This window comes from Enhydra lutris, unplaced genomic scaffold (genome assembly GCF_002288905.1).
Source record: "Enhydra lutris kenyoni isolate GAN:26980312 unplaced genomic scaffold, ASM228890v2 scaffoldscaffold1, whole genome shotgun sequence".
NCBI lineage: Eukaryota > Metazoa > Chordata > Mammalia > Carnivora > Mustelidae > Enhydra > Enhydra lutris.
Genome location: NW_019154085.1, coordinates 82,912,578 through 82,935,858, shown reverse-complemented (window position 1 = coordinate 82,935,858; position 23,281 = coordinate 82,912,578). Strand labels below are relative to the sequence as shown.

Below are 23,281 nucleotides of genomic sequence, written 5' to 3'. Positions count from 1 at the left end.
CCTCAGTAAGGGGATTTTAACTTCCTGGAACACGTGAAGTCTAAAGAAACTTGTCCTATGCTACGCATCTGCTTGCCTGTCCCTTATCTCCAGGCTTTGGACCAATACTGGAAAGTCAGTTTTCACTTTTTCCACAAATGGGTGGTATGCCCTCCCTTACTTCCCATACATATATGCTATACACACAGCATCAAAAGCTCTGATTTCTGAAAGTTGAATGTAGATTGTATGACCTTAATGGACTCTTTCAACCAACAATTTTGGAATGCCAACTATGTGGTAGAGATCCGTGTTAGGTCTTGGAAATAAGAAGTGATCCTTTTCTTTAATGGTTTAGAAAGATGATTTTAAATTTTTGTGCTGCTTGTTTAAGGCAGCAGGTTTAACCATGGTAGGAGGGTAGGAGTGTGTGAAAAGGCAGCATATAATATTTTCAGTCACATTTCTTTGTTTTCAAGATACATGTCTCCATGCACTTATTATCTCCTTGTCTTTTTTTCTAATGACCTAATTTCTACTTGGAAGCCCTTTCTATCTCCTTTTCCACCCTCGAATCCCCAATCAAATGTTACCACTTGCTTAATTTACCCTAACACCTTCAGTTTTACAACTGTCCTCTTGCTATATACCTGTTAAATCTCTTAGCATCTTGCATTATAGTTTCACTAGCTATATAAACAGAGCTTTAAAATCTCCTGATTCATATAAGCCTTCAATACGTGTGTACTTGAGAAAGGAAAAAGAAAGACAGGGAGATTTGTGTGTTTATCAATTTCCTAAACTCTACTTCCTGCAAGAAAAGGGCAGCATGCTGTTTTTGTTGTTGTAGTTTTGTAACACCATTTCTATCCCTTATTCAGTGGAGCATTCGTGTTTATTGTTGAAAATTAGAGAAAATATAAAATAGGCCTTGATTTTCATATTACTCTTAAGAAGCTTGTGGTGCTCACCAGCTTCTTGTTTGTAATACAAAAATACACACAGAGTAGCCATATTTCTTTATGGTCATTCCTCAAGAATATTTAGATGGAGAGCTTTTAGAATAATGTCCCCATATGTCTACTTTCTTGCATCCTAAATATGGATGCTTCTCTCTTACAAAAAAGACAAAAATATTAATAATAGAAACTTCTAAGGAAACCCTACATCTATAAAGCCTTGCTAGAGTATTTTGAAAAACGGTCCTCTGACTGTGGTTAGAGGAATGGTGATCTGTACATTTAAATATGTCATTGTTGGTTAACAGATAGGAAAAAAGGCCAGAGAAAGTGATTACCAATAAATAAGAGTTGTTATTAGCTTGTTTAAAAAGATGGTTTCCAAATGCAAATAAAGCATACTGCCTATTTATGGAAATAGCAAGCTTTCAGAAGCAATGAAATGTTTAAAGTGTTCATTGTTTTATTACAAATCTGAATTAACATTTAAAGAATTGTATACCATATGCCTACTTCAACTTTCAAAATGTTCTAACTCTACTCTTCGTGAACAGTCATTGTTTCACGATAATATTTTATAAATATTTATATATTTTTAAACTGAGGTTTCTTTTTAAAAATCTCGTTCTTTAAATGAAACACTGAGAACTTAAAAAAAACAATGACATCTGGGAAATATTGCAAAGTTGTGCAATATAGAGATATTGTAGGTGTGTTGGATATACTGATGTATAGTTACTACTATTACTACATCACCACTACTAACTACAACTACTAATGTAAACAATAATGCTGACAATGATAGCTCCTTTTATTTGTAGAGACTTTTACACATTACAAGCCTTTCATTTACCTGTTTTTGATTCTCACAACAATCATGCCATCATACCAGTTTTTCCTGAGGAAAAATTCGAAGATAGCAAAGTATCGTATGCAGCAAGATGTTCATCCCTGTGTTATATATAATGATGAAAACATGAAAGTGTAAATGCCAAACTTTATAAGAATGGTTCAATAAATACGATCAATCCATATACTACAAGGTTAAAAAGATTAATACAAATGTCTATATATCAAAAAGGAAAGATTTTGATGTTATTCTGTTAGAAGAAAACAAGAATATAAAATGATATTTGTGGTACTACTAGGACTATGGAAACATTTCTGTATATTTGTATTTGGACAGGTCTCAATGGTAACATATTAAAATATAAAGTTTCTTATGGCATAGCACCACAGTACAGTATTTGAATTACTTTAGAGTTTCAATAACACTGATGTTGTTCTTGATATCATATACATGTTTAATATAAAATTAAATGCATAAGCCTGTCACAGTATTTGCTGAATGCATATATTACATAATGCATCTCTATAGGGAAAGGCCTTTTATGAAAAAAAATGATTGAAGGTTCCTTTTCAACAGAATGTGATACTCCCACCCCATCTCTTGTGCATCTGGATCAGCAGGGGTGATTGCAAACAATACTACTGCTCAGGCTGCACCCCAGGAGATGTTTTCAACTGCTCTGGGATAGGGCCCAGGCATTATGTTTGTTTGTTTGTTTGTTTGAAGTTCTCCAGGTAGTAATCCAGTTGTAAAGCTTGGATTGAGAACAGCTAAAACGATTATAATCCTAAACAACTGAAAGTTTATACTTTTAAATGTTAAGTTCCTTGAATTTTCATCACTAGCATAAGACTTTCAAGATTAAGAATGCTATTTGGATGGTAGCATTTGGTCTAATTTAAGGAATCCTAAATATAGAGTATCTTTATGCTATCAGAGTGACAAAAATTAAAAAATAATGATAAAATACAGTGTCGATGAGAAATGAGCACTGCCATACACTGTTTACAAAAATGTAAATGGAATGTGTATTGATCAACTTTGCTGTAGGGCAGTTTGACAATATGTATCCAAAGCTTTAAAAATACATAAACCCTTTTATCCCTGGAATCCTGTTTTAAAGAATTTATCCTTGGAAAATTATTGAGCATATTGGCAAAGATGAGTTAATAAGAATGTCTGTCAGAGTGTTGCTTACAATAGTAATTATAATTCGATCATAAACAATCAAATAACCACAACTGTAGACTGATTAAATATTGATACATGATAGTAGTAAAATGGCTCAGAAGTTAACACAAGTTAACATGGAAAGATATTCAAGACATATTGATAAAAGAAAAAAACTACAAAACAGCATAATTCCATTTTTGTTAAAATATATAATATGTGTATATATGTTTGCATATGTATAAACATACAGGTGGGCAAAGCCTGAGGAGGTATACACTAACATATTAATAGTTATCTCCATAGGTATTTTTTTCTTTTCTGCTTTGTACTCTCATGCATATTCTAATTCTTTTTTTTTCTTTTCACTAAAAGCAAGTGGTAGTATTATAAAGACCAAAAACATTTTCTTAAATAAAAAATATATTTTGAAAAATAAAGCCTTGTTACCTTTATCTAGCCAGTTGAGTGAGCTACAACACAGATTCCTCTTTCTTCACTTAGTTCAACTTGTGAAAAACAAGCTATTTGTTAGTTAGAAAGAACTGTTTCTTTATATTTTTTAGTATTTCTAAACTTCTTCAATATATGTATTTTCAAAGCAGATTAGGAAGTATAAAGTTAAACTTAAGGTTTATTAACAGATTCCAACTCATCTCTGATGACAATTAATCTGTCTTAACGCCTCAAAGGTGACCTGTAACAAATTAATTGAAATGTATCTTAATGTATTTTTATGGGATCATCTTCCTTAACATCCATAAATAATAAGTGGTTTGGTTTTTTTCCTTCTTCATTTTAGGCGGTTCAGGACCATCATCCTCCATAGCCATAGCTGGCACCAACCACCCCGCCATTACAAAGACAACATCTGTTCTTCAAGATGGCGTCATAGTTACCACCGCAGCTGGAAACCCACTGCAGAGTCAGCTGCCTATTGGGAGTGATTTTCCTTATGTTGGCCAGGAGCACGCACTTCATTTTCCATCCAACAGCACTTCAAACAACCATCTTCCACACCCCTTGAACCCCAGCCTCCTCAGTTCTCTACCTATCTCTTTGCCAGTGAATCAACAGCATCTCCTAAACCAGAATCTATTAAATATCCTCCAGCCTTCAGCAGGAGAAGGCAAGTCTGAGATCAACCTCCACCCTTTAGGTTTTCTCAACCCGAATGTAAACACTGCTTTAGCTTTTCTCTCCGGTGACATGGATGGGCAGGTATTGCAGCCTGTTCACTTTCAGCTCTTAGCAGCCCTGCTTGAGAACCAAGCCCAAGCAGCTGCCATGCTTCCCCTGCCATCTTTCAATATGACCATCTCAGATATTTTGCAACAGCAAAATACCCCTTTACCCTCATTATCACAGATGACAGCCCCACCAGACCATTTGCCAAGCAATCAGTCAGAGAACAGCCGAGCTGAGACCCTTTTAACCAGCCCCCTGGGGAACCCTTTACCAAGCTTTGCAGGCAGTGACACTACTTTTAACCCCCTGTTCCTCCCAGCTGTCACTGGGGCCTCGGGATTAATGGCCTTGAATCCCCAGCTGTTGGGAGGTGTCCTGAACTCAGCATCCGCCAACACCGCTAATCATCCAGAGGTTTCCATAGCAACTTCCTCCCAGGCAACCACTACCACAACCACTACATCATCAGCAGTGGCAGCACTGACTGTCTCAACACTTGGTGGGACAGCAGTGGTGTCAATGGCAGAAACATTGCTGAATATATCTAATAATGCTGGGAATACACCTGGTCCAGCTAAACTCAACAGTAACTCTGTGGTGCCACAGCTACTTAACCCTCTACTGGGGACAGGTCTGCTTGGTAAGTTAAATTTTTTCACAAATTTTTAAAAAAGAAACGTTTTTCTAATCCTATTTTCTCCTTTTTAAAAACTCCATTTTGTCACACTATTTTTAAAAATGTTTTTGTTATGTCACAGCTTGCTTAAGGAACTAAATATAATAACACCCACACACATCCATAGTTATACAAACATGAAAATGACTTCTTCCTTTTCCCCTATTCTAGCAGTACTAAATATCATTTTAATCTGCTTTCTCTGATCTTCTAATTCTGATGCCACTTAAACCTAACCTACCTATGATTCTCTTAAGCCAAGTAGAGTCTTATTTTTCAAACAATAAAGCACAGGTCCATCTTAAAAATAACTTTCATTTGAATTTTATTTGGTGTGGCATCACAGGGTTAGTATGAGCAGCTGCACTGTGGATGGAAACAGCTTGAGGAAGTGTTTTTTCCAGGTGATCCCTAAATAACAAAACTAAACGCTTATCCAGCAAAATAAGAAACAAGGCATTAAAAACATTCAAAGATAAACTTTGCCCAAGTTCAGGGAAACAGACAGCCTCAATCTCTGCTGTTAGATGGCCTCAGACAGTAGGAGTCTAGAACATTGGGGCTTAAAAACAAAATCCTTCATGTAGATTATTCTATCACAAAAAGGTTAGAAAATAATGTCAAGTATATCCAACTGACTTATGCAGGTAACACTAAAATTAAGGGTAGGGAATGGTGTCTGAAAATTCTGGAAACAGGCAAAATGATACTGCCAAAAGGGCATCTTCAGTACATAAAAACTAGTAGTATTATGTCTTCAGATTTTATGGACACCTTTGTAATCCAGTTTACTAATTTTATGGTTTACTAGTTGCTATAGTTTATTAGTTTGATTTGCCATTGAAATCAACAGTTAAGTCATTTAAAAAGCATTACAGATTTGCATATTTCAAGTTACAAGACAATTTCAGTGACATTGTCTTCAAGATCATTTTAATGTAATTTCCAAACAAGTTAAACATGAATTCTGAATATAAACTTAGTTATTAACTAATCCCGTCTGATTGTATAACATTTACTTTAATGATTATGACAATGAATTCTTTTGTATTGTTAGCTTTCTTTACAATTTTAATTTTAGGTGACCAACATTTTACTTAAAAACAAAATGTGTTTTTCTAGGCCAAATCTGATTTTATTTGGTGGTATTTATTGATGACTGTGGCTTAAGAACAAAATTTCGTAAATAAGCCCTATTCAGACCCATTCATTTTAACAATTTGCTCAAAGACATAATTACTAAAACATTTTAGGATTAATTTCAACCTTTAGTTTCAAGTACTCAACAAAAATAATTTAAAGGAATTCTACAACTCTGAAGTTCAGTATGTGGAGATTGGCTAACAGATAGAGCAAAGACTACATAGTGTCTCCAGAATATAAAATCAAAAAACTAATTATGAAAGATAAAATTAAGTAATAAAACTCCTCTTTATTTACCACTTAGTAAGACATTGAGGAGAAAAAGAGAAAAGAATGACCATGTCAGGTCTAGTTTTCAGTTTTTGTTTCAGGAATCCTCAGGTACAAAGATAGGCATAGGATCTCCAAAGAGTCACATTGACTTACATTTTATGTTTTTCAAACTATAGGTGACATGTCCTCAATAAACAATTCTTTGAATAACCATCAACTGACTCATCTGCAATCGCTGTTAAACAACAATCAGATGTTTCCTCCAAATCAGCAGCAGCAGCAGCAACTTCTTCAGGGGTACCAGAACCTGCAGGCATTTCAAGGACAGCCCACAATTCCTTGCACGGCTAACAGTAACCCCATGGCTTGTCTGTTTCAGAACTTTCAGGTACTCTCCTTCCCTGGGTTCCTCAAATAGTAAACAATATCTAGGTCTGTTGAAACTCTTAGTTGGGGGAGAAGAGATGGGAGAAGGAAATCATGTGCTCTCTCACCACCACTGACTGTGGTAATGAATGTTGTTAAACATTACGGTCTTTTCGTGAAGGTTATTTTATTTAGTCTGAGGCATCTCGGTGGTCCTTTCAGAGCTGATAGTAAAAACTGATCATAAGATCCTCTTAAACCCTTTCGTAGTTTCCATTGCTCTCATGATTGAAATCCGTATTTTTCACCTGCTGGTTCAGCCTCACTCACCAGGCCCAGCCTTTACCACCCAACCTGGCTTCAACCACTTAGTCTTCCCTTTTAGTTCTACAAGCTGAATACATTCCTGATAGATTAAGGAGACGGAAAGAGTAACACTTAATAAATGTAAAGAGAAAATATAGTATTTTTTAAATAATCTTGAGGTAGAGAAGGCTCTTTCAGTAAGACACAAAATCAGGAAGTCCAAAAGAAAAGAAGTGATAGGGTTGAATATATAAAACTTTAAAATCTCTGTATGATAAGGGCATTCTAAATGAACTTAAAGACAAGTGGCACCTGGCAGAAAATACTTGCATAATAATAGCAAATAATCGACATTCATTATAGGAAAAAAGCTCCTACAAATCAGGAAGAAAAAAGATAATTGATTAGAAAAATGAGCAATAGATATGAACAGAAAATTCACAGAAAATGAAAAATAAATTATTAATGAACATATGAAAAGAGTAATCAGAGTTATACAAATTACAACACTAATGTGTCCATCAGATTGATTGATATCCCTTGCTGACAGTGGTGTGGGGAAACGGATTCTTTTAGATATATTGTTGGTCTGATTGTATGCTGATATAGTTCTTTTGGAGGTTAATTTGATAGTTCATCAGGTTTTTAAATATATATATCCTTTGATACAGAAATTCAACCTCTTTGTATCTATTTTAGAGAAATCTTCCAATGTGAACAAAAGGGCACATGCTAGAATGTTCATTACAACTTGATTTGTAGTGGCAAAAATTAGAAACCTCTTAATTGTCCATCAGTCTGGAAATGGCTAAATATACTATTTATATATTTATATGTATATGTATAAATGTGTATAATATATCTGTCTTTCTAGTAGTTTAAAATGTTTAGGTAGATTTACATAACTGATATGGAAAGATCCACAAGAATGCAAAACTTTAATACTATAATATTATAGAATAGTACTAAAATACTATACCATTTATGTGAAAGAAGGAAGGAAAGAAAACTAGATATATACCTACACACCTTAAAGTATTAAACATAAGTGTCTGCAAGGATGTACTACAGCACTGATTTCTTCTGAGAAAGGAAATGGACTTGGAGTGGGATGGGAAAGTCAGGTTTGGGTGGGTGGGGAGTAGTGGTAAAGAACATTTTTACTTTTTTGACAATGAGAAAATATTCAGACACATCTTGTATATTAAATTAATTTAGAAGGGAGGAGAAAGGGCCCAGCCATGTCGCTGAGAATCTCAAGCAAGTAGATAAAGCCTGAAGAGAATCCCCTAGATTTAGGACATAATTACCAGTAATGGGTAGAATTCAGTTTTAGAGGAGTGGTAAGAGCACAGGAGAGATTACAATGGATAGAAGGATGAAAAGGTTAAGAATTAAAGAGTGTGGATTACTCTTTCAAACACTTAAGGATGAGAAACATAAGAGTAAAAGGGTGGTGCCCCAAGGCAGACGTAGGTTGAAGCAAACTTTTAAAACATGGAAGCTATGCACATGGTTGTGTGCTAAAGGAAAGAGCCAAAAAACAAAACAAAACAAGAAAGTGGAGAAGATTGAACATAATGTAGGGAAGGGATAACAAACAAGGCAAAATCCCTGAGGAGTGCTTGGGATCCAGAGCTCAAATCCAAACACTACACTTCCACCTTTCCAAGATACCCTCAGAAAGCAGAAGAGACCCCTCTTACACTGAGAAGCGGGGCAGGATTTGGGGCATGTATAGTTGCAGACAAGTATGTGCTGTGAGGGGGTAGGGAGTAGCAGAGTATAAGAACTATGAGAATTCTTAACCTATCAACTCCCATTTTCTCTGTTAGTAAGGTTGTACACTAAGAATAGTGCCAGAGATGGTGGAGCAGCCCGCTTGAAGAAGTGGATCAAGATACAAAGAGCTGTGAAGGAGAATGTTACCCAACTAGAGGGTCGTCAGATTGATGGAAACAATAAGTCCCCAGCTATAGCTGAAAGCCCCAAATTCCTAGACAGATACTCAGCTTTCTCACTGTGGATATAGATAAGCAGGCAGTTAAATTGATCCCAGATTGAGATTTTATCTGGTAGGTGTAGACAGGGGGAGAATAACAAGAGAGTCGTTGATAGGCTGATGGATCCCTGGTTCTGGTTTAATGGGAAAGCATGTGAAGACAAGAAGGGAGAAATCGTTGAGGGGAAAATCCAAAGTAGCAAGGTCTGGAGCAGCAATTTCTAGGTGGGCTTGGTGTGATTAGAATAATTTGGGGGACTTTTTCCAACTACACTCATCCTTCCTGTCCTGAACATTGATATTCTTACCTGCTGGGCATTTCCTCCCTTCCTCTCTTCCCAATTGAGAATCACTTTTATACAGAGCCATTGTCACTGCTAACAGCATGGTGGTGTCCCCCAGTCAGTAGCTAGGTAAGGTTAAAGAGTAGATATCACTATTCTATCTAAAGTCTTCAAAAACATAGTTTTGTATCAGAAATATTTTATTGTTAAGAGTGTGTGTGTGTGTATCTAGAGAGAGAGAGAGAGAATTTTCTTTTAGCTTATGTTATATTTCAGTAGAAATATCAGTGAGTTAGAACCCCTTTTCAGAATCTGGTTCCCTTTGTCATTTGAGCAGTGCTGGTGACTCACTAGGTTCTCTCTTGGATTCCCAAGTTGCAAAACCTGTAATGACACTTAAATATGTGGAGTCATTGCCCGAAAACAGTTTGTGTCCAACCACGTCAACTTTAACTTTTCTAGAGAATGTTTGGTAATGATGAGTTCTCTATTATTTATTTAATTATTTATTTCTCTATTTTAGAAATACATCTTTTATTTTTATTTTTTAAAAAGATATGTTTTAGAAAGAAAGGAGAGAGTGCATGAGCAGAGGGAGCAGCAGAGGGAGAAGGAGAGAAGCAGACTCCCCACTAAGCGCCAAGCCCTGACCAGGGGCTTGATCCCAAGACCCCCAGATCACCACCTGAGCCGAAACCAGGAGTCTGACGCTCAACTGTCTGAGCCACCCAAGCACCCCGATGATGAATTCTTTAAAAGAAAAAAAAAAAAAAAAAACCTGTGAAATGATTTCAACCAAAGAAACCTACCCAAATATAATCAAGGCACAAACTTTTCCATGCAGAGTGACTTTTGTTTCATCTTGAGCCTTGTCCTTTCTTTATATTTCTCTCCTTGTTACATTTGTTTGCCTTTCATTGTTTTGCCATTTATGGTCTTTCTCGTTGAGGTCTTTAAAAACTTTTCTCTCTCTCACTGCTTCCTGTCTGTTTCTTCAAGGTGAGAATGCAGGAAGATGCAGCTCTCCTAAACAAAAGAATAAGCACTCAGCCCGGGCTCACGGCACTTCCTGAGAATCCAAACACTACACTTCCACCTTTCCAAGATACATCTTGTGAGCTGCAACAGAGGATTGACCCATCTCTTGGTCAGCAGGTGAAGGATGGCCTCGTTGTGAGTGGCCAAGGTGATGCTTCTGTAGATGCCATTTACAAAGCAGTTGTTGATGCAGCCAGCAAAGGGATGCAGGTTGTCATCACCACTGCAGTCAACAGTACAACTCAGATCAGCCCCATTCCAGCTCTGAGTGCCATGAGTGCCTTCACTGCCTCAATTGGTGACCCATTAAGTCTCCCCAGTGCTGTCAGTGCAGTCATTCATGGACGAAACATGGGCAGTGTCGATCATGATGGTAGGCTGAGGAATGCAAGAGGGGCTCGGCTGCCCAGGAATCTGGACCATGGGAAAAACTCAAATGAAGGAGATGGGTTTGAATATTTCAAGTCAGCAAGTTGCCACACATCCAAAAAACAGTGGGATGGGGAGCAAAGCCCTGGAGGGGAGCAAAACAGGTGGAAGTGTGAGGAATTTTTAGATCATCCAGGCCATATCCACAGTAGTCCTTGTCATGAGAGGTCCAACAATGTCTCTACACTGCCATTTCTGCCTGGGGAACAGCACCCGGTACTGTTACCACCAAGAAACTGTCAAGGGGATAAAATTCTGGAGGAAAATTTCAGGTATAATAACTACAAAAGAACTATGATGAGTTTTAAGGAGAGACTAGAGAACACTGTGGAAAGATGTGCACACATTAATGGGAACAGACCTCGACAGAGTCGGGGCTTTGGCGAGCTGCTGAGCGCCACAAGGCAAGAACTGGTCCTAGAGGAGCAGTCTCCAAGCTCCTCAAATAGTTTGGAAAGTTCTCTAGTCAAAGACTACATCCATTACAATGGAGACTTTAATGCCAAAAGCATTAATGGGTGTGTGCCTAGCCCTTCAGACGCTAAAAGCATTAGTAGTGAAGATGACCTAAGGAATCCAGATTCCCCTTCTTCAAATGAGTTGATACATTATAGGCCAAGGACGTTCAACGTTGGCGACTTGGTCTGGGGCCAAATCAAAGGACTTACTTCTTGGCCTGGAAAATTAGTAAGAGAAGACGACGTTCACAATTCATGTCAACAAAGCCCCGAGGAAGGGAAGGTATACCAATCTTTATCCATTGTCAAATACTAACCTTTGTTCAGATATCAATTGTTATTTTTTGTTGTCATCACTTTGGATTCTTTGGATTTGAAATTAGGATTCTTCATGACTCATTGAGGTCTCACAAACTTCTGGAGCATAAAATGAAGAGGGGATGGTTATAGTCACCAAAATGTCATATCAAGGGGTGAGTTGTGAAGCATTTGTAGATCCCACAAGGGCCTCTAACCCAGGAACCAGATTTCCAGAATTTTGTTAATTCTGCCTTCCTTCCCTGCATGTACCTAACTCTTCATTCCATACACAGAGGATGAAGGCAAGTGGTAAGGACTGGGAAAAAATCTGGTGGCCTTTGGAGTCCAGGAGTGTGGCAGAGGTAGGGTAACAGGAAGTGCTGGGGGACCACATCTCCCCCATGTGCTCGCATGGGACACATGGCGCTGAGGAGAGGGTAAAACCTGGTGCAATTGCAGCCGTTTCTGGAAGAGCAGGTAACATCCCCATATTCAGAATGCTGTCTCCTTTCAGGAAATGTTCTGGGCCTTTATAACATATGGAAATGTTTAACCCCACAGTCTGGTTCTACTTAACACAATCTGATCATGCAAATTAAATGAAAACTTCTTCACGAAACCACCATTCAATTTAGAAGAAATTAGTAGGGGTCTTCTGGGTCCCCCCCAACAATTGGTAGAATTGGCTTACTAGGCAAGAAATACATAGAATGTTTAAAGCAGATAGAAAAATTTATATATGACCAAGAGGAGATATTTATGCACATTCCCCACATATGATGAGGAAACATAATTTTTCATCTCCTTAGGAAATAAAAATTACTCTTATAAATATATATTATTCCCTTAAAGAGTATATTATGTAAAGCTATTTCAACTCCGTTCAAACCTCCACTGGCGCTTAGGTTTAATGGCAGGAAACCAAAAACATTTTTGTCAGCACAATAAAAAGATTGTCTTTTTCCAAATGACCAGGAGGTCCTTAAGCCCATTGCTTATGATGCCTAATATATACTTGTCAGGATACGCTCTGGGCATAGTGTTTCTATGTTTGATAAGAAAATGAATTCCATACCCCTACTCACAAAACATTTTATTCTCTAATCTCTCTGAGACCAGACAAAACATTCTTTAAATTGATAAACCTAAATATTTTTGACAGTTTATTCAAAAAGTAATTAGAAACAGCAAAACTGGACTTTTATGATGTAAATGGACAGCTCCAAATAGAAGAGGTAGACACTGACTGTTTCACAATCTCTGTGCAAATGAAACCAAGTCTTTTTCCAAGCACCATTTTACAAAAAGCTTAATGAAAGAAAAGATTATGGCCTCCCTTTCCTGGAAGCATTCTTCCTGTCCTAAATGCCTTGTCTAAATATCTTTTATGTCCTCAGGAGAATAAAGGCATGTACTTTTAACACATTTCACATTAAACAATGGTCTTAATCTTCTGATTACTCTGTGTTTGCAAACTCCTGGGATTGAGTTACTCACCGATGTTTGGGGAGATACACTTTTAAAAAAAATCATTATCTGAGAACCCAAGAAACATTTATTTTGCTTCATTTAAATAATCAACTGGTTTTCACTCACTGTACACTAATAAGCATTTTTTAAAATCCAGATTCTTCTTCCTTATTGGAAACAGTAAATGAATTTCTTAACAGGGAACATAACATTGTTTCTGTCACCTCAAATACTCCCCTCACCCCCACCATCTGACACTGTAATTTTGCATCCTGACAACCTTAATATCAAAACTTTGATATCACGATACACCAAGAATATTTTTAGTAATTCAAAAAAAATAATTTAAAGCACACATTTGGAGGTACAAAACTGAAAACATATAATAAAATATTAATGGTAACACATGAAATATTTATCTATCATTAAAAAGGAAGGTATAACAGCCTTAAAAGCTCTAGGGCACTTAACATTTTTAAAAACCTCTGGTCTTTTCAGGAACCGCCCCCCTCACTTTTGCACATTAAAAAAATGAAACAAAGTACTATTTCACAAGCACTCTTTTTTCTTCTATAGTTCACAAAACAAAGGAAGGGCTTCCTCATACCTTATTTAATGATGCCCAGCAAGCCAAGCAGTGTTCTCAGTTTGTAAGACCAGGAAAGGTGAAATTTCAAACACAGGGCTGTCTGACTTCAAGCCAGATGGCCTTTGCTTGATGTCTTGGTGATCCTGGTTCAGCAAGAAAACATTAAACTTTGTTCAATATCTGTGTAAGACAAAGCATGATCTATTTGAAAAGATTTCCAGTAAAACATTTTTAAAATTTATACTCTCAGTCTGGTGAACGAACTGGTCACGATGTAAATTTTATTTACATAGAATCCCTTAGTCTCCTCAGCAATGTTGCATAAATATAGTCTTGTGCACTACTAATCAGATTTCTGCTTTTAAGAAGGTAAGCAGTACATTAGGGTCTCTTCTATATACTGTGGCAATGGATGACATTTTAGTAAAGTCGAGAGAGAGACAGACAGACTTCATAATCAATGAGTTTATTATAGTAAAATCTAATTAATTCCACCTTGCTAATGTGGAATGTGGAACCGCATCCCCCTAGTGTTTATCTTTGTAGTATCTCAGAAGAAAAGGTTTAGTAAACAATTGTCTTACACATTATCATTTTAAACCTTCTTAGATTCTCAGTTTTTCATACTATTTCCATGTCCACAAAGTAAATTAATCCAAGATTCTGTCAGATCCCTCCAGATAAAATCTATGTTAACTCAAGTGTTAGAGTAGATTTATTATCTTATCTCTCCCCACCCCCCACATTGCACAAACCTATCATTTATTTTCTGTTGCAGCCTTTGTTCTCACCAAACCACTTCAAATTCTTCTCAGAAGCAGGCAAAATTTTTTAAAAAGTAATGAATTAACAGGATTGCAGGTTACTGATTCAAAGTAAGTTGGGCATCTCTCTTGCTTTTAGGTTGCATGGGTGGCCTCTGGACGAACAGATCAGTGCTGTGACTGGAACAGTGATACCGGCCTGGGGCTGAGATGTCCATGTTGTCCTTAAGTTGATACTTTAGCCGGCTGTCATGATAGTAAATGACCTGGTCAGGTTATGATCTTAGGAAGGCATTGTTCATCTTTGGTGGGGTATTAAGCCTAGCAGCATTACTAATAATGCATTAGAACTGTCCTGCACTTTTGGTGATTGCTTCCTAAGAGGTTTTATTTCAAAACATCAAACGCCATATGAACATAGTCTTCAGAGAACTAGAGAGAATGCAGAAAGAGGCACGAGCTTTGGACATTCTCACATGAGCTTAATCCCAGCTCTGTCTGTTCCCTAAATGCTGCTGGGTAGGTGTATTAATCTCCCTGAGCTGCCATCTCTTCACCTCTCAAGTGGGAATGGAATATCAGTTCCTACTCAGAAGATGTTTTAAGAGTTAAATGAGATACCATAAATAGATTATCCAGCACACAAAAGAGTCTCAGTAAAAATTAACCTTCTTGCCCCTGTTCTTTTTGTTAGACAACCTTATTAATTTGGGTGTCACCACTCCGGAACTGTGGTGATTTCAGTTTAGTTATTGTTTACCTAGGCATTACCCATGATTAAAGGATTTACTAAACAGGTAGAGGGTGAGAGGATTATAATGAATATATTTAATGAATGAAATAGTTTATAACCGTTTTTTAATGAAGATCAGCACATTGCATACAGATTGGCATATCTGATTATAACTTATTATTAGCTGTTCATTTCAAGTAGGAGTTCTACTTGGAAGTGTTTTCAAGCACTTTGTTCAGTGAGCCTGAAACTCCCTCTCCCAACAAGGTTTCTAAAAAATACCAACACAGACTTTCTTCCTTAACTTTCCTACCCCACCCCCACCCCCACACATACAACAATATTAATGAGTAGAGATGTTTAACAGTCCATGGAAAGTTGGGCTAATCGCCCCTATAAACTACTGTCCCAATATTGAAGCTATGTGAAACACCAAAGAATATTATGTGTCTGGTATTATACCGTTCCAAAAGTAGTATCTCCTTATTCTCTAACACATTCCTTCCTTTGGTTATCACTTTGTAATGAAGGATGGTCTGAAAGATATTTATATTTTTTCTAAATAAATGATGCAAGTTTCTCTCTGAACCATGAATCCTTTATAGTTAAGGTTCAGTGGCCAAGAATAAGACCTCAGTGCTGTGTTCCAGTACATCATTGCAGCCAGAGAAATGCACTGCCAGTTCTTGGCACAGTATTAGGGAATTCTTGGAAAGGGAAATGGCTTCCGCTGGCATTACACCTATCCACCATAAAGTGCAAACATTTTTTTAAAGATTATTTATTTTAGAGAGAGAGCACGCACACAGGAAGGAGGGTCAGAGGAAGAGAGAGTCTCCAACAGACTCCCTGCTGAGTGCGGAGCCTGATGGGGGGCTCAATCACAGGACACCTGAGCTGAAATCAAGAGTGGCCGCTTAACTGACTTAGGCACCCAGGCACCCCAACATGCAAACATTTTAAGCCATTGCAACTGTGGAGGAAAATGGTTATCTTTATGTACTTGTTTCAGTAATTAGTTAAAAATAGGGAAAGTGCCCCTGTTTTCTAAAATATATTTTGTAATTATCATCTGCCCTCTCTGATAGTACATTAATTAGCCTAAGAGTATTGACACTCAAGTGATAATCAAAAAATAAAATTCTTTTTTAGTACATAATTTTTAATCTTTTTGAACATTTCCCATAGGTCTTCATATTTCATTGCTCTTATATAAAATGTGTATTCTAACTTGAGCCAAATTTAGGAAAGGACTTATATCTAGGCTAGCACCACAATGTTTCTCTTCAGGGAAATGCTGGTTGTTGCTGGACAGGTAGAGACTTCTGATTACCCAGAAAAGTTGTACATTTCAGTGCAACACCATGTGAATAAATGAAGATGTGTGTTTGTTTGTTTTTTAAGATTTTATTTATTTATTTGACAGACGGAGATCACAAGTAGGCAGAGAGGCAGGCAGAGAGAGGGAGGAAGCAGGCTCCCTGTCAAGCAGAGAGCCCGATGCGGGGCTCGATCCCAGGACCCTGGAATCGTGATCTGAGCGGAAGGCAGAGGCTTAACCCACTGAGCCACCCAGGCGCCCCTGAAGATGTGTTTTTAAAAGGAGTGGGCAGGGTGCTCTCTCTTTAGAATAACACTTTGCCTTTCTTCACGCAGTTATATTTGGCAGGTAGAGATAAAAATATTTCTCCGAATAGTCAGTCATTCAAATGAGACAAAACTCATCATTTTTAAAACTCATAACCAAACTTATTTTGGGACAGTCCACTTTCTATATGTCAGGTGAGTGTCACACACACACACACACACACACACACACGTTTTGACAGTGTGAAACATAACCAAAGACAGCTGACCATCGGATAGGGATGTATAACTGAAGTTTGAGCTCTCTTTTGATGTTTAAACATTCTACTTTGAAGAACATTCTTTCTGTGCTTGATTATCAGCATTAGCTGTTTGTATTCTTTGGTACTATAATTCTCCGTTGAAAGTGTGCTTTGTGTATTGCCCCTGCCTTATATATCTCCTTAACTGCTGTTGGGAATGAATCCTTGTCTCTACACCTGATCACCAACCACAGTATCTGGGCTGCCTTGTGGCTGGTGGGATGGCAGGGGCGATCACTGCTCTGTAGCAACAGGATCGCCCTGAAAAGGGAGGAAGGTATTGAGAAGTAATGTGCATGATAAAAGCCAGGCTGATGAAGTCAGTGCCTGATGAAAATTGGGAAGATAATAACAATGAAGAACTGGGTAAGACCAAAAATGTGAATATTAGCAAAACGACCAAACAGAGTAAAAGCTTAGGTAAGATGGTGCATGTCCCTGAAGTGAACTGTGGGATATTGTAATCTTTTCCCCCTGAACAAAGATAAAAGGAAAAGGAGGCTTATCTCCAGTTACAGACAAGGGAGACCTACACAGAGTTCTTAAGCTGGTTGGTACAGTTTTCAAAAGGACAGTAGCAAATGGAGTTTGGTCTGAGGCAGGTACATGCTTCCAACACGAACGTTTAAACAGCGTTGCTTTAGAAATAGGAGCTTGCCCAAAACATTTAATTGCATGTATGGGTGGTGGAGCAATATGAACTCTGTTGTACATTTAGAAGAGATTTACTCTAGTCCTGTAGTCTACTTTCCTATTACTTAAAACCCTGCTTCCCAAGTAAAGAGGAAAGGAAGCACACACACACACACACACACACACACACACACACACACACACGTACACAAAGCCTCAGATAATGCCACAGACAAATCATTAATGTGTATTTGGTAAGTTCATTTGAAAAAAAAATGGGATCCACTTTAGGAATTTTTCCATGAGTACTACTGATGGAAAATTAGGTTCATCCTTTACTGTCACAGGTAAATCAATATTTTAAAAATATTGCAATATTGCCCTTAAGTTAGCAGGACTTTTTCAGGTGGAAGATTTTTTAAAATATTTACTGTTTAATTAATGTTAATTAATGTTTGACAATAATGAACCTAATAAATGTTTCATATTTGCTTACTGCTTCAGGGCTGTATTTCCCAGGCTTCAGCTAAAGTTACCTGCTCCCTGCCTTCCCCCTCCACCCCCACCTCTCTGTAAAAAAAAGGAAAAATGCATGCAGTGTTCCTTTAGGGGCTCCTGGGTAATTCAGCCAGTTAAGGGTCCAACTCTTAATTTCAGCTCAAGTCATGATCTCAGGGTGGTGAAATTGAGCCCTGTGTCGGGTTCCCCCTGGGCATGAAGTCTGCTTAAGATTCTCTTTCTCCCTCTCCCTCTGCCCCTCCCCACAAAAATAAACCCAAAAATAACGTTGCATGTTCCCTGTACTATTACTTAGTTTAAAATTTTATTCAGATTCATTTACTTATTTATTTACTTATTTATTTAATCAACAAAGACTTTTTGGACTCATGAACTAGGCATTGTTCGAGCCACTTTCAAATAACTTTTCAGTCTTACTCTAAGATATAATACATACGAAATTATAGGTATAATTTTTTTGTGTTTTTCTAATATAAACTGGTATGGCTATATAAATATTAAAAATGTTTAGAGGTGTGTCCTTGTTTCACATGCCACTGATGACCCTTTGGTAAAGAGTGCTTTGGTGTTTAGAAAGTGCTTCATTGTCTTTCTAGACTCTCTCAGGGACCCGTGAAGATGTGCACAACCGTCCCTATTTTACAGCTGAGGGAGCTGAAGCTCAGCGAAGTAGCATTCCTAAAGACACAGTGAGCAGTGACAGCAGTTAAGCCAGGCCCCATCCCTGGTCTCCTAACTCTAAGCTTAGTACTCTTTGCACAGTACCATTTCCCCAACAACAGGAGCTGATGACATGAAAAAAGACGTAAAAAAGAAAAGGCGGCTCGAGTTCAGCTGTCCTGCCAGCTGTCCTGCCAGCTGTCCTGCCTCTCTTATGAAACCTGGGATGTGACTTGTACTCTGTCCTTTGACCTTTGTGTGACAGCTTTGCCTCACAACCAAGTAGCAGTCAAGTAAGTCACACAGAAATTCAATCTGTTATCAGGTTTAAAGCCTGCAGGAAACTTTTACATCATCTTTACTTAATGGACTCTATTCAAATGTAACCTAGGATCTTTGATCCAGGATCTCCTAATACATACTCTCCCTCACTGTCAAAGGGTCGGCTTGGTTCTCTGAAAGCTTTGTGTCTCCCTTTGTCGTAGATTTAAGTTACTTCTAAGATAGACTACGTGCTACTGTGTTGACCCCAGATCGAACTTAATTAAATTACCAAATTTTAATATGTGCCTTGTGAATAAAATAAGCAACCAGAGATTCAGACTTTTTCAGAAAATTCTTAAACTTCAACCCTATAGGAGCATATGGGTACGTTTCTGGGTATGTTTCTAACCCTACTGAACAGGCCATAAGACTATTTGTGTTGAAGAATTGTGGTACCTAAAGAATGTGAGTGAGTGAAAGAGGGTTTTAGAAGTCAAAAAAATATTCAATATGTGTGTATATTTGTACATGAGATAATATGTGAACTACAAATACATATAAATTCTGGTAATTTTTTCTAATCCTTAAATGACATATGTGCAGAGACACATGACCATGTTGGTCATTACTATTAGCATCATCATTATTAGAGCGAGCATTATATGAGTAAAGGTACATTATAAAGTCCTCCCATGATTTCTCACCAAGATAGGAATTAAGTAATTTATGGAAGTCCTGGCTTCTGAATGTACAGGAATATAAGGTTATAATTACAGATCAAAGTATTAAGTGTTTTAAATTACTTGCTCCTTCGGTGTAAGATTTATAGAAATATTTGTGTGTTTATCCTTTTTAATGTTACACTGCTGTATTTGATTTCTCAGTACTTTCTTCATTTATAAGTTAGCTAAGTAATTTATGACGGAGTATTCATTAAATCATTAAATATGATTTCTGTTTGACTAGAAATTGAATTTATTTTGTTCTTCTCTAATACCATCTTAGGGGGCAGGAGTATCCTTAAAGAGTTTCTTGAATATTGCGTAAGTGTATGAATAATTCCCTATAAAAAACATACGCTCTTCATATATTTCACAATTTAGGAGCGTACTAAAATTCTGAAACAAAACAAGCTAAAACATTTATCTCTGGATATGTATGATCTTGTCATATCAGAAATAAACTGTGATGTGTATCTTATTTGTATTTAGTTTCAGAAAGCACCATCATTGCTTTCTTTTTCAAGGTCATTGACTCCTTTATAAATAATATAGTTCATTATACAGTACCTTAGCCTTAGAGTCAATTTAAATGAAAAAAAAAATCGCAGTAGAGAATTAGTTCAGAAAAATCAGCAGAAAATTATCCAAGCATAAAAAATTTTTAAAGGTAATTTTGGGCATGTATTATCTAAATTTCTGTAAATATCTAATTTGTTTTAAAATAATTTGACCTAGTTTTTTTTTAGTGTGTATGTGTGTGTGTGTGTGTGTGTGTGTGTGTGTGTGTGTGTAAAATGATTATATACTTCAATGTATATTGTAGTTGGTGTGGTGGAGAGGTTGAGCACTTTGGAGTCAGACCTGAGTTTCAGTGCTGGCCATGTTACTTAAATTCACTGACTCCCATCTGTAAAATAACAAAAATAATACTAGTTTGCACTAATACCATACTAAATGATAAAAGAGTGCTTTTTCCATAATAAATGCACAAGAAATGTTTTTTTAAGAAATGTTTTTATTGCCCTTTATTCCTTACTTAATTAAAAATAAAAATTGAAGATTAAAAAAATAGTTTTACCTAACATAGTTTTTAAGAATTAAGACCAGTGAGGTAAGTCTTTATATTGGTCTTGCTTTGTTTCACTATGACTCTTTCTGTTGCTTGTATCAATCCCTTCTGAGACCTTTCACTACACTAGTTTGTATCTCCTATAAGTTTATGTTGCAAGAGAGCTTCCTTCCTACTGCCAAGGATGGGGGTGGGAGAATCATTTAAATATAAGTGGAATTAGCCATAGATTACATAAATATAATGTGTGAAATATCTTTCATTTTCTCTTCATGTGAATGAAAATAAGATGAAACCTCTTTTCTAACATGAAATGTGAGAATGTATCTGGGCACCAATTTTTTTTTTTTAAACAACACATGGATATATTCATCTTACTTAAGATTTTGCAGTTATTTCAGCAAGACGCTTTTCTTCATGACTTCCATGAAGTGTTATTAGAACAAAATTGTCTCTTGTTCTAGCACACGAGAAATTAGGTATCCCCAGTGAACTGTATATTAGATATTTGCATCCTTCAGGACAAAATACAAAAGTCATGAAAAGGAATATGTTTTCATTATTCTATTGTTTTTCTCATTGAATATTTAGAAATGCCTGTTTTCAAACTTGATAAAGGAAACACTTTGTTACACACTACTGGGTACTCAATTTGAAGGGGTCAAAGAAAAATTATTTATAAATGATATTCCTGAGTTAGGGAGATTTCAAGAGAAAAGAATAATTTCTTTGCTTCTTAGTATTTATTTTCTTAACCATGAGGGATTTGGGCAACCTCTCAAATTTATATATAAAAGTAGCATAGGATTGGGGAAAAAACTGGGTTAAGCAATGGCTGGGAGACTTGCCTTGAAACTGTGTTTACACAGCAAGCAACACTGTTTTTACTTAAATTGGTTTTTTTTTTTAAGATCAATAAAAATAGGAATTTCTTTTTTTTTTTTTTTTTAGCAATATTCTTCTAAAGGTGTTTTTACTCACAAGTCACGTTCAAGTTTTCTTATTTATTAATTGTTTATCTTGGAGGGGTGGCTTCAAGAACCATGATAGAGATTATTGGGGGAAAGTGGCAAAGGCTGCACCTCCCCACCCCTACAAGTCCCCCATCACCATTTGGTGGCCACAAGGTGATGAAGCAGCAAGATTCTTGGCAGTGTTAAAAGGAGAAGGGAGTGGACGCACCCATAAGTTGTAGCCACACCCTCTTCCCTTGACTGGAAGGACTATGGTAGCCTACTTCCCACTCATTTTGTGGCCTGTGCAGAGCCTAATACTACTAGGTAATAATAGTGACTCTCTGCTTAGCTGTGTTCAATCTGATTTGCTGCATTTTTATTATCCCAGCAATTCTAGCCGGAAGGTAGGTATTACTGCCCTCATTTTAAAGAGGAGGAAACTGAGGCCCAGAACATTTGAGTGTTTCATTCATGCTAGAAAGTGAGCAGGTCAGATTCAAACTTCCACCTACTGGCTCCAAAGCCCACCTCCTTCACTAACCACTGCTCTTGTCCTCCCCTGACAGAGTACAAATTTTCAGTTACAGAGTATCAGGCAGTAGAGAAAGCAAAGCAGGGATCTCTGATTTATGATTTTGTGAATTGAAGGTTATTTAAAGTCCAGATTTTGTTCTTAAAATGTTATTTTCAAAATGCTGACAGTAGAAAAGTCAGACTATCTTTCATTTCCATTGATGTTACAGCCTGGAGCCACACAGTCAACCTCTGCCCGAGCAAGGACAGGACATTTGACAGGGCAGTGAAAGCTAAGCCTCCCTTCCCCCAGCAGGAAAGTAAAAATGCTGTTAACAATTGCAGGTCTGGGTAATATGGTTTGGTCTTCATGCCTTCACTCAGGTGGAGCCCGAGAAGTTGAAGACACTAACAGAAGGTTTAGAAGCCTACAGCCGAGCCCGGAAAAGGAACAGAAAGTAAGCACCAAATTTTTTGTCCCACCATTTTGTTTTTCATGGATATAATTTCCTGGTGTTTGTTCAAAAGAAAATCTCAACTAATTTTGTTCATCTTAGGGCTTGCCAAAGACATTTTGGTAGTTATCACCCAAGAAGACCATTATAGTTAAGTCAAATTAGCTATCACAGGGGGGCGCCTGGGTGGCTCAGTGGGTTAAAGCCTCTGCTTTCGGCTCAGGTCATGGTCTCAGGGTCCTGAGATCGAGCCCCACATCGGGCTCTCTGCTCAGCAGGGAGCCTGCTTCCTCCTCTCTCTCTGCCTGCCTCTCTGCCTACTTGTGATCTGTCTGTCAAATAAATAAATAAATAAATCTTTAAAAAAAAAAAATTAGCTATCACAGAAAATATTTTCTTTTCTTAACAATTTGTACTGTGTGTGGGATTTCCCACTTCATGAGCTCTTTCCTCACTCCCTCCACCTCCATCCCTCTCATTTCCTGGGAAAGAAACACTCTCATAGCAATTAAATAGTTTTTAAAAGTGTAGCAAGGAGCACCTGGCTGGCTCAGTCAGAAGAACGTGGGACTCTTGATTTTGGAGTCATGAGTTCAAGCCCCCTGTGGGGTACAGAGATCACTA

General features: G+C 37.3%; 1 protein-coding gene across 2 annotated transcripts in view; it reads left to right on the top strand.

Moving 5' to 3' along the window:
- Window positions 1–23,281, top strand: part of LOC111148967 (methyl-CpG binding domain protein 5) — a 205,030-nt gene that overhangs the window by 169,646 nt on the left and 12,103 nt on the right. The window contains exons 8-11 of one of the 2 annotated variants that reach the window (XM_022505853.1): window positions 3,761–4,786; window positions 6,415–6,626; window positions 10,196–11,404; window positions 22,587–22,660. In XM_022505853.1, the coding sequence (XP_022361561.1) occupies window positions 3,761–4,786; window positions 6,415–6,626; window positions 10,196–11,404; window positions 22,587–22,660 (2,521 nt within the window). The remainder of the gene's footprint in view (window positions 1–3,760; window positions 4,787–6,414; window positions 6,627–10,195; window positions 11,405–22,586; window positions 22,661–23,281) is intronic. The other variant, XM_022505930.1, reaches the window with a different exon arrangement.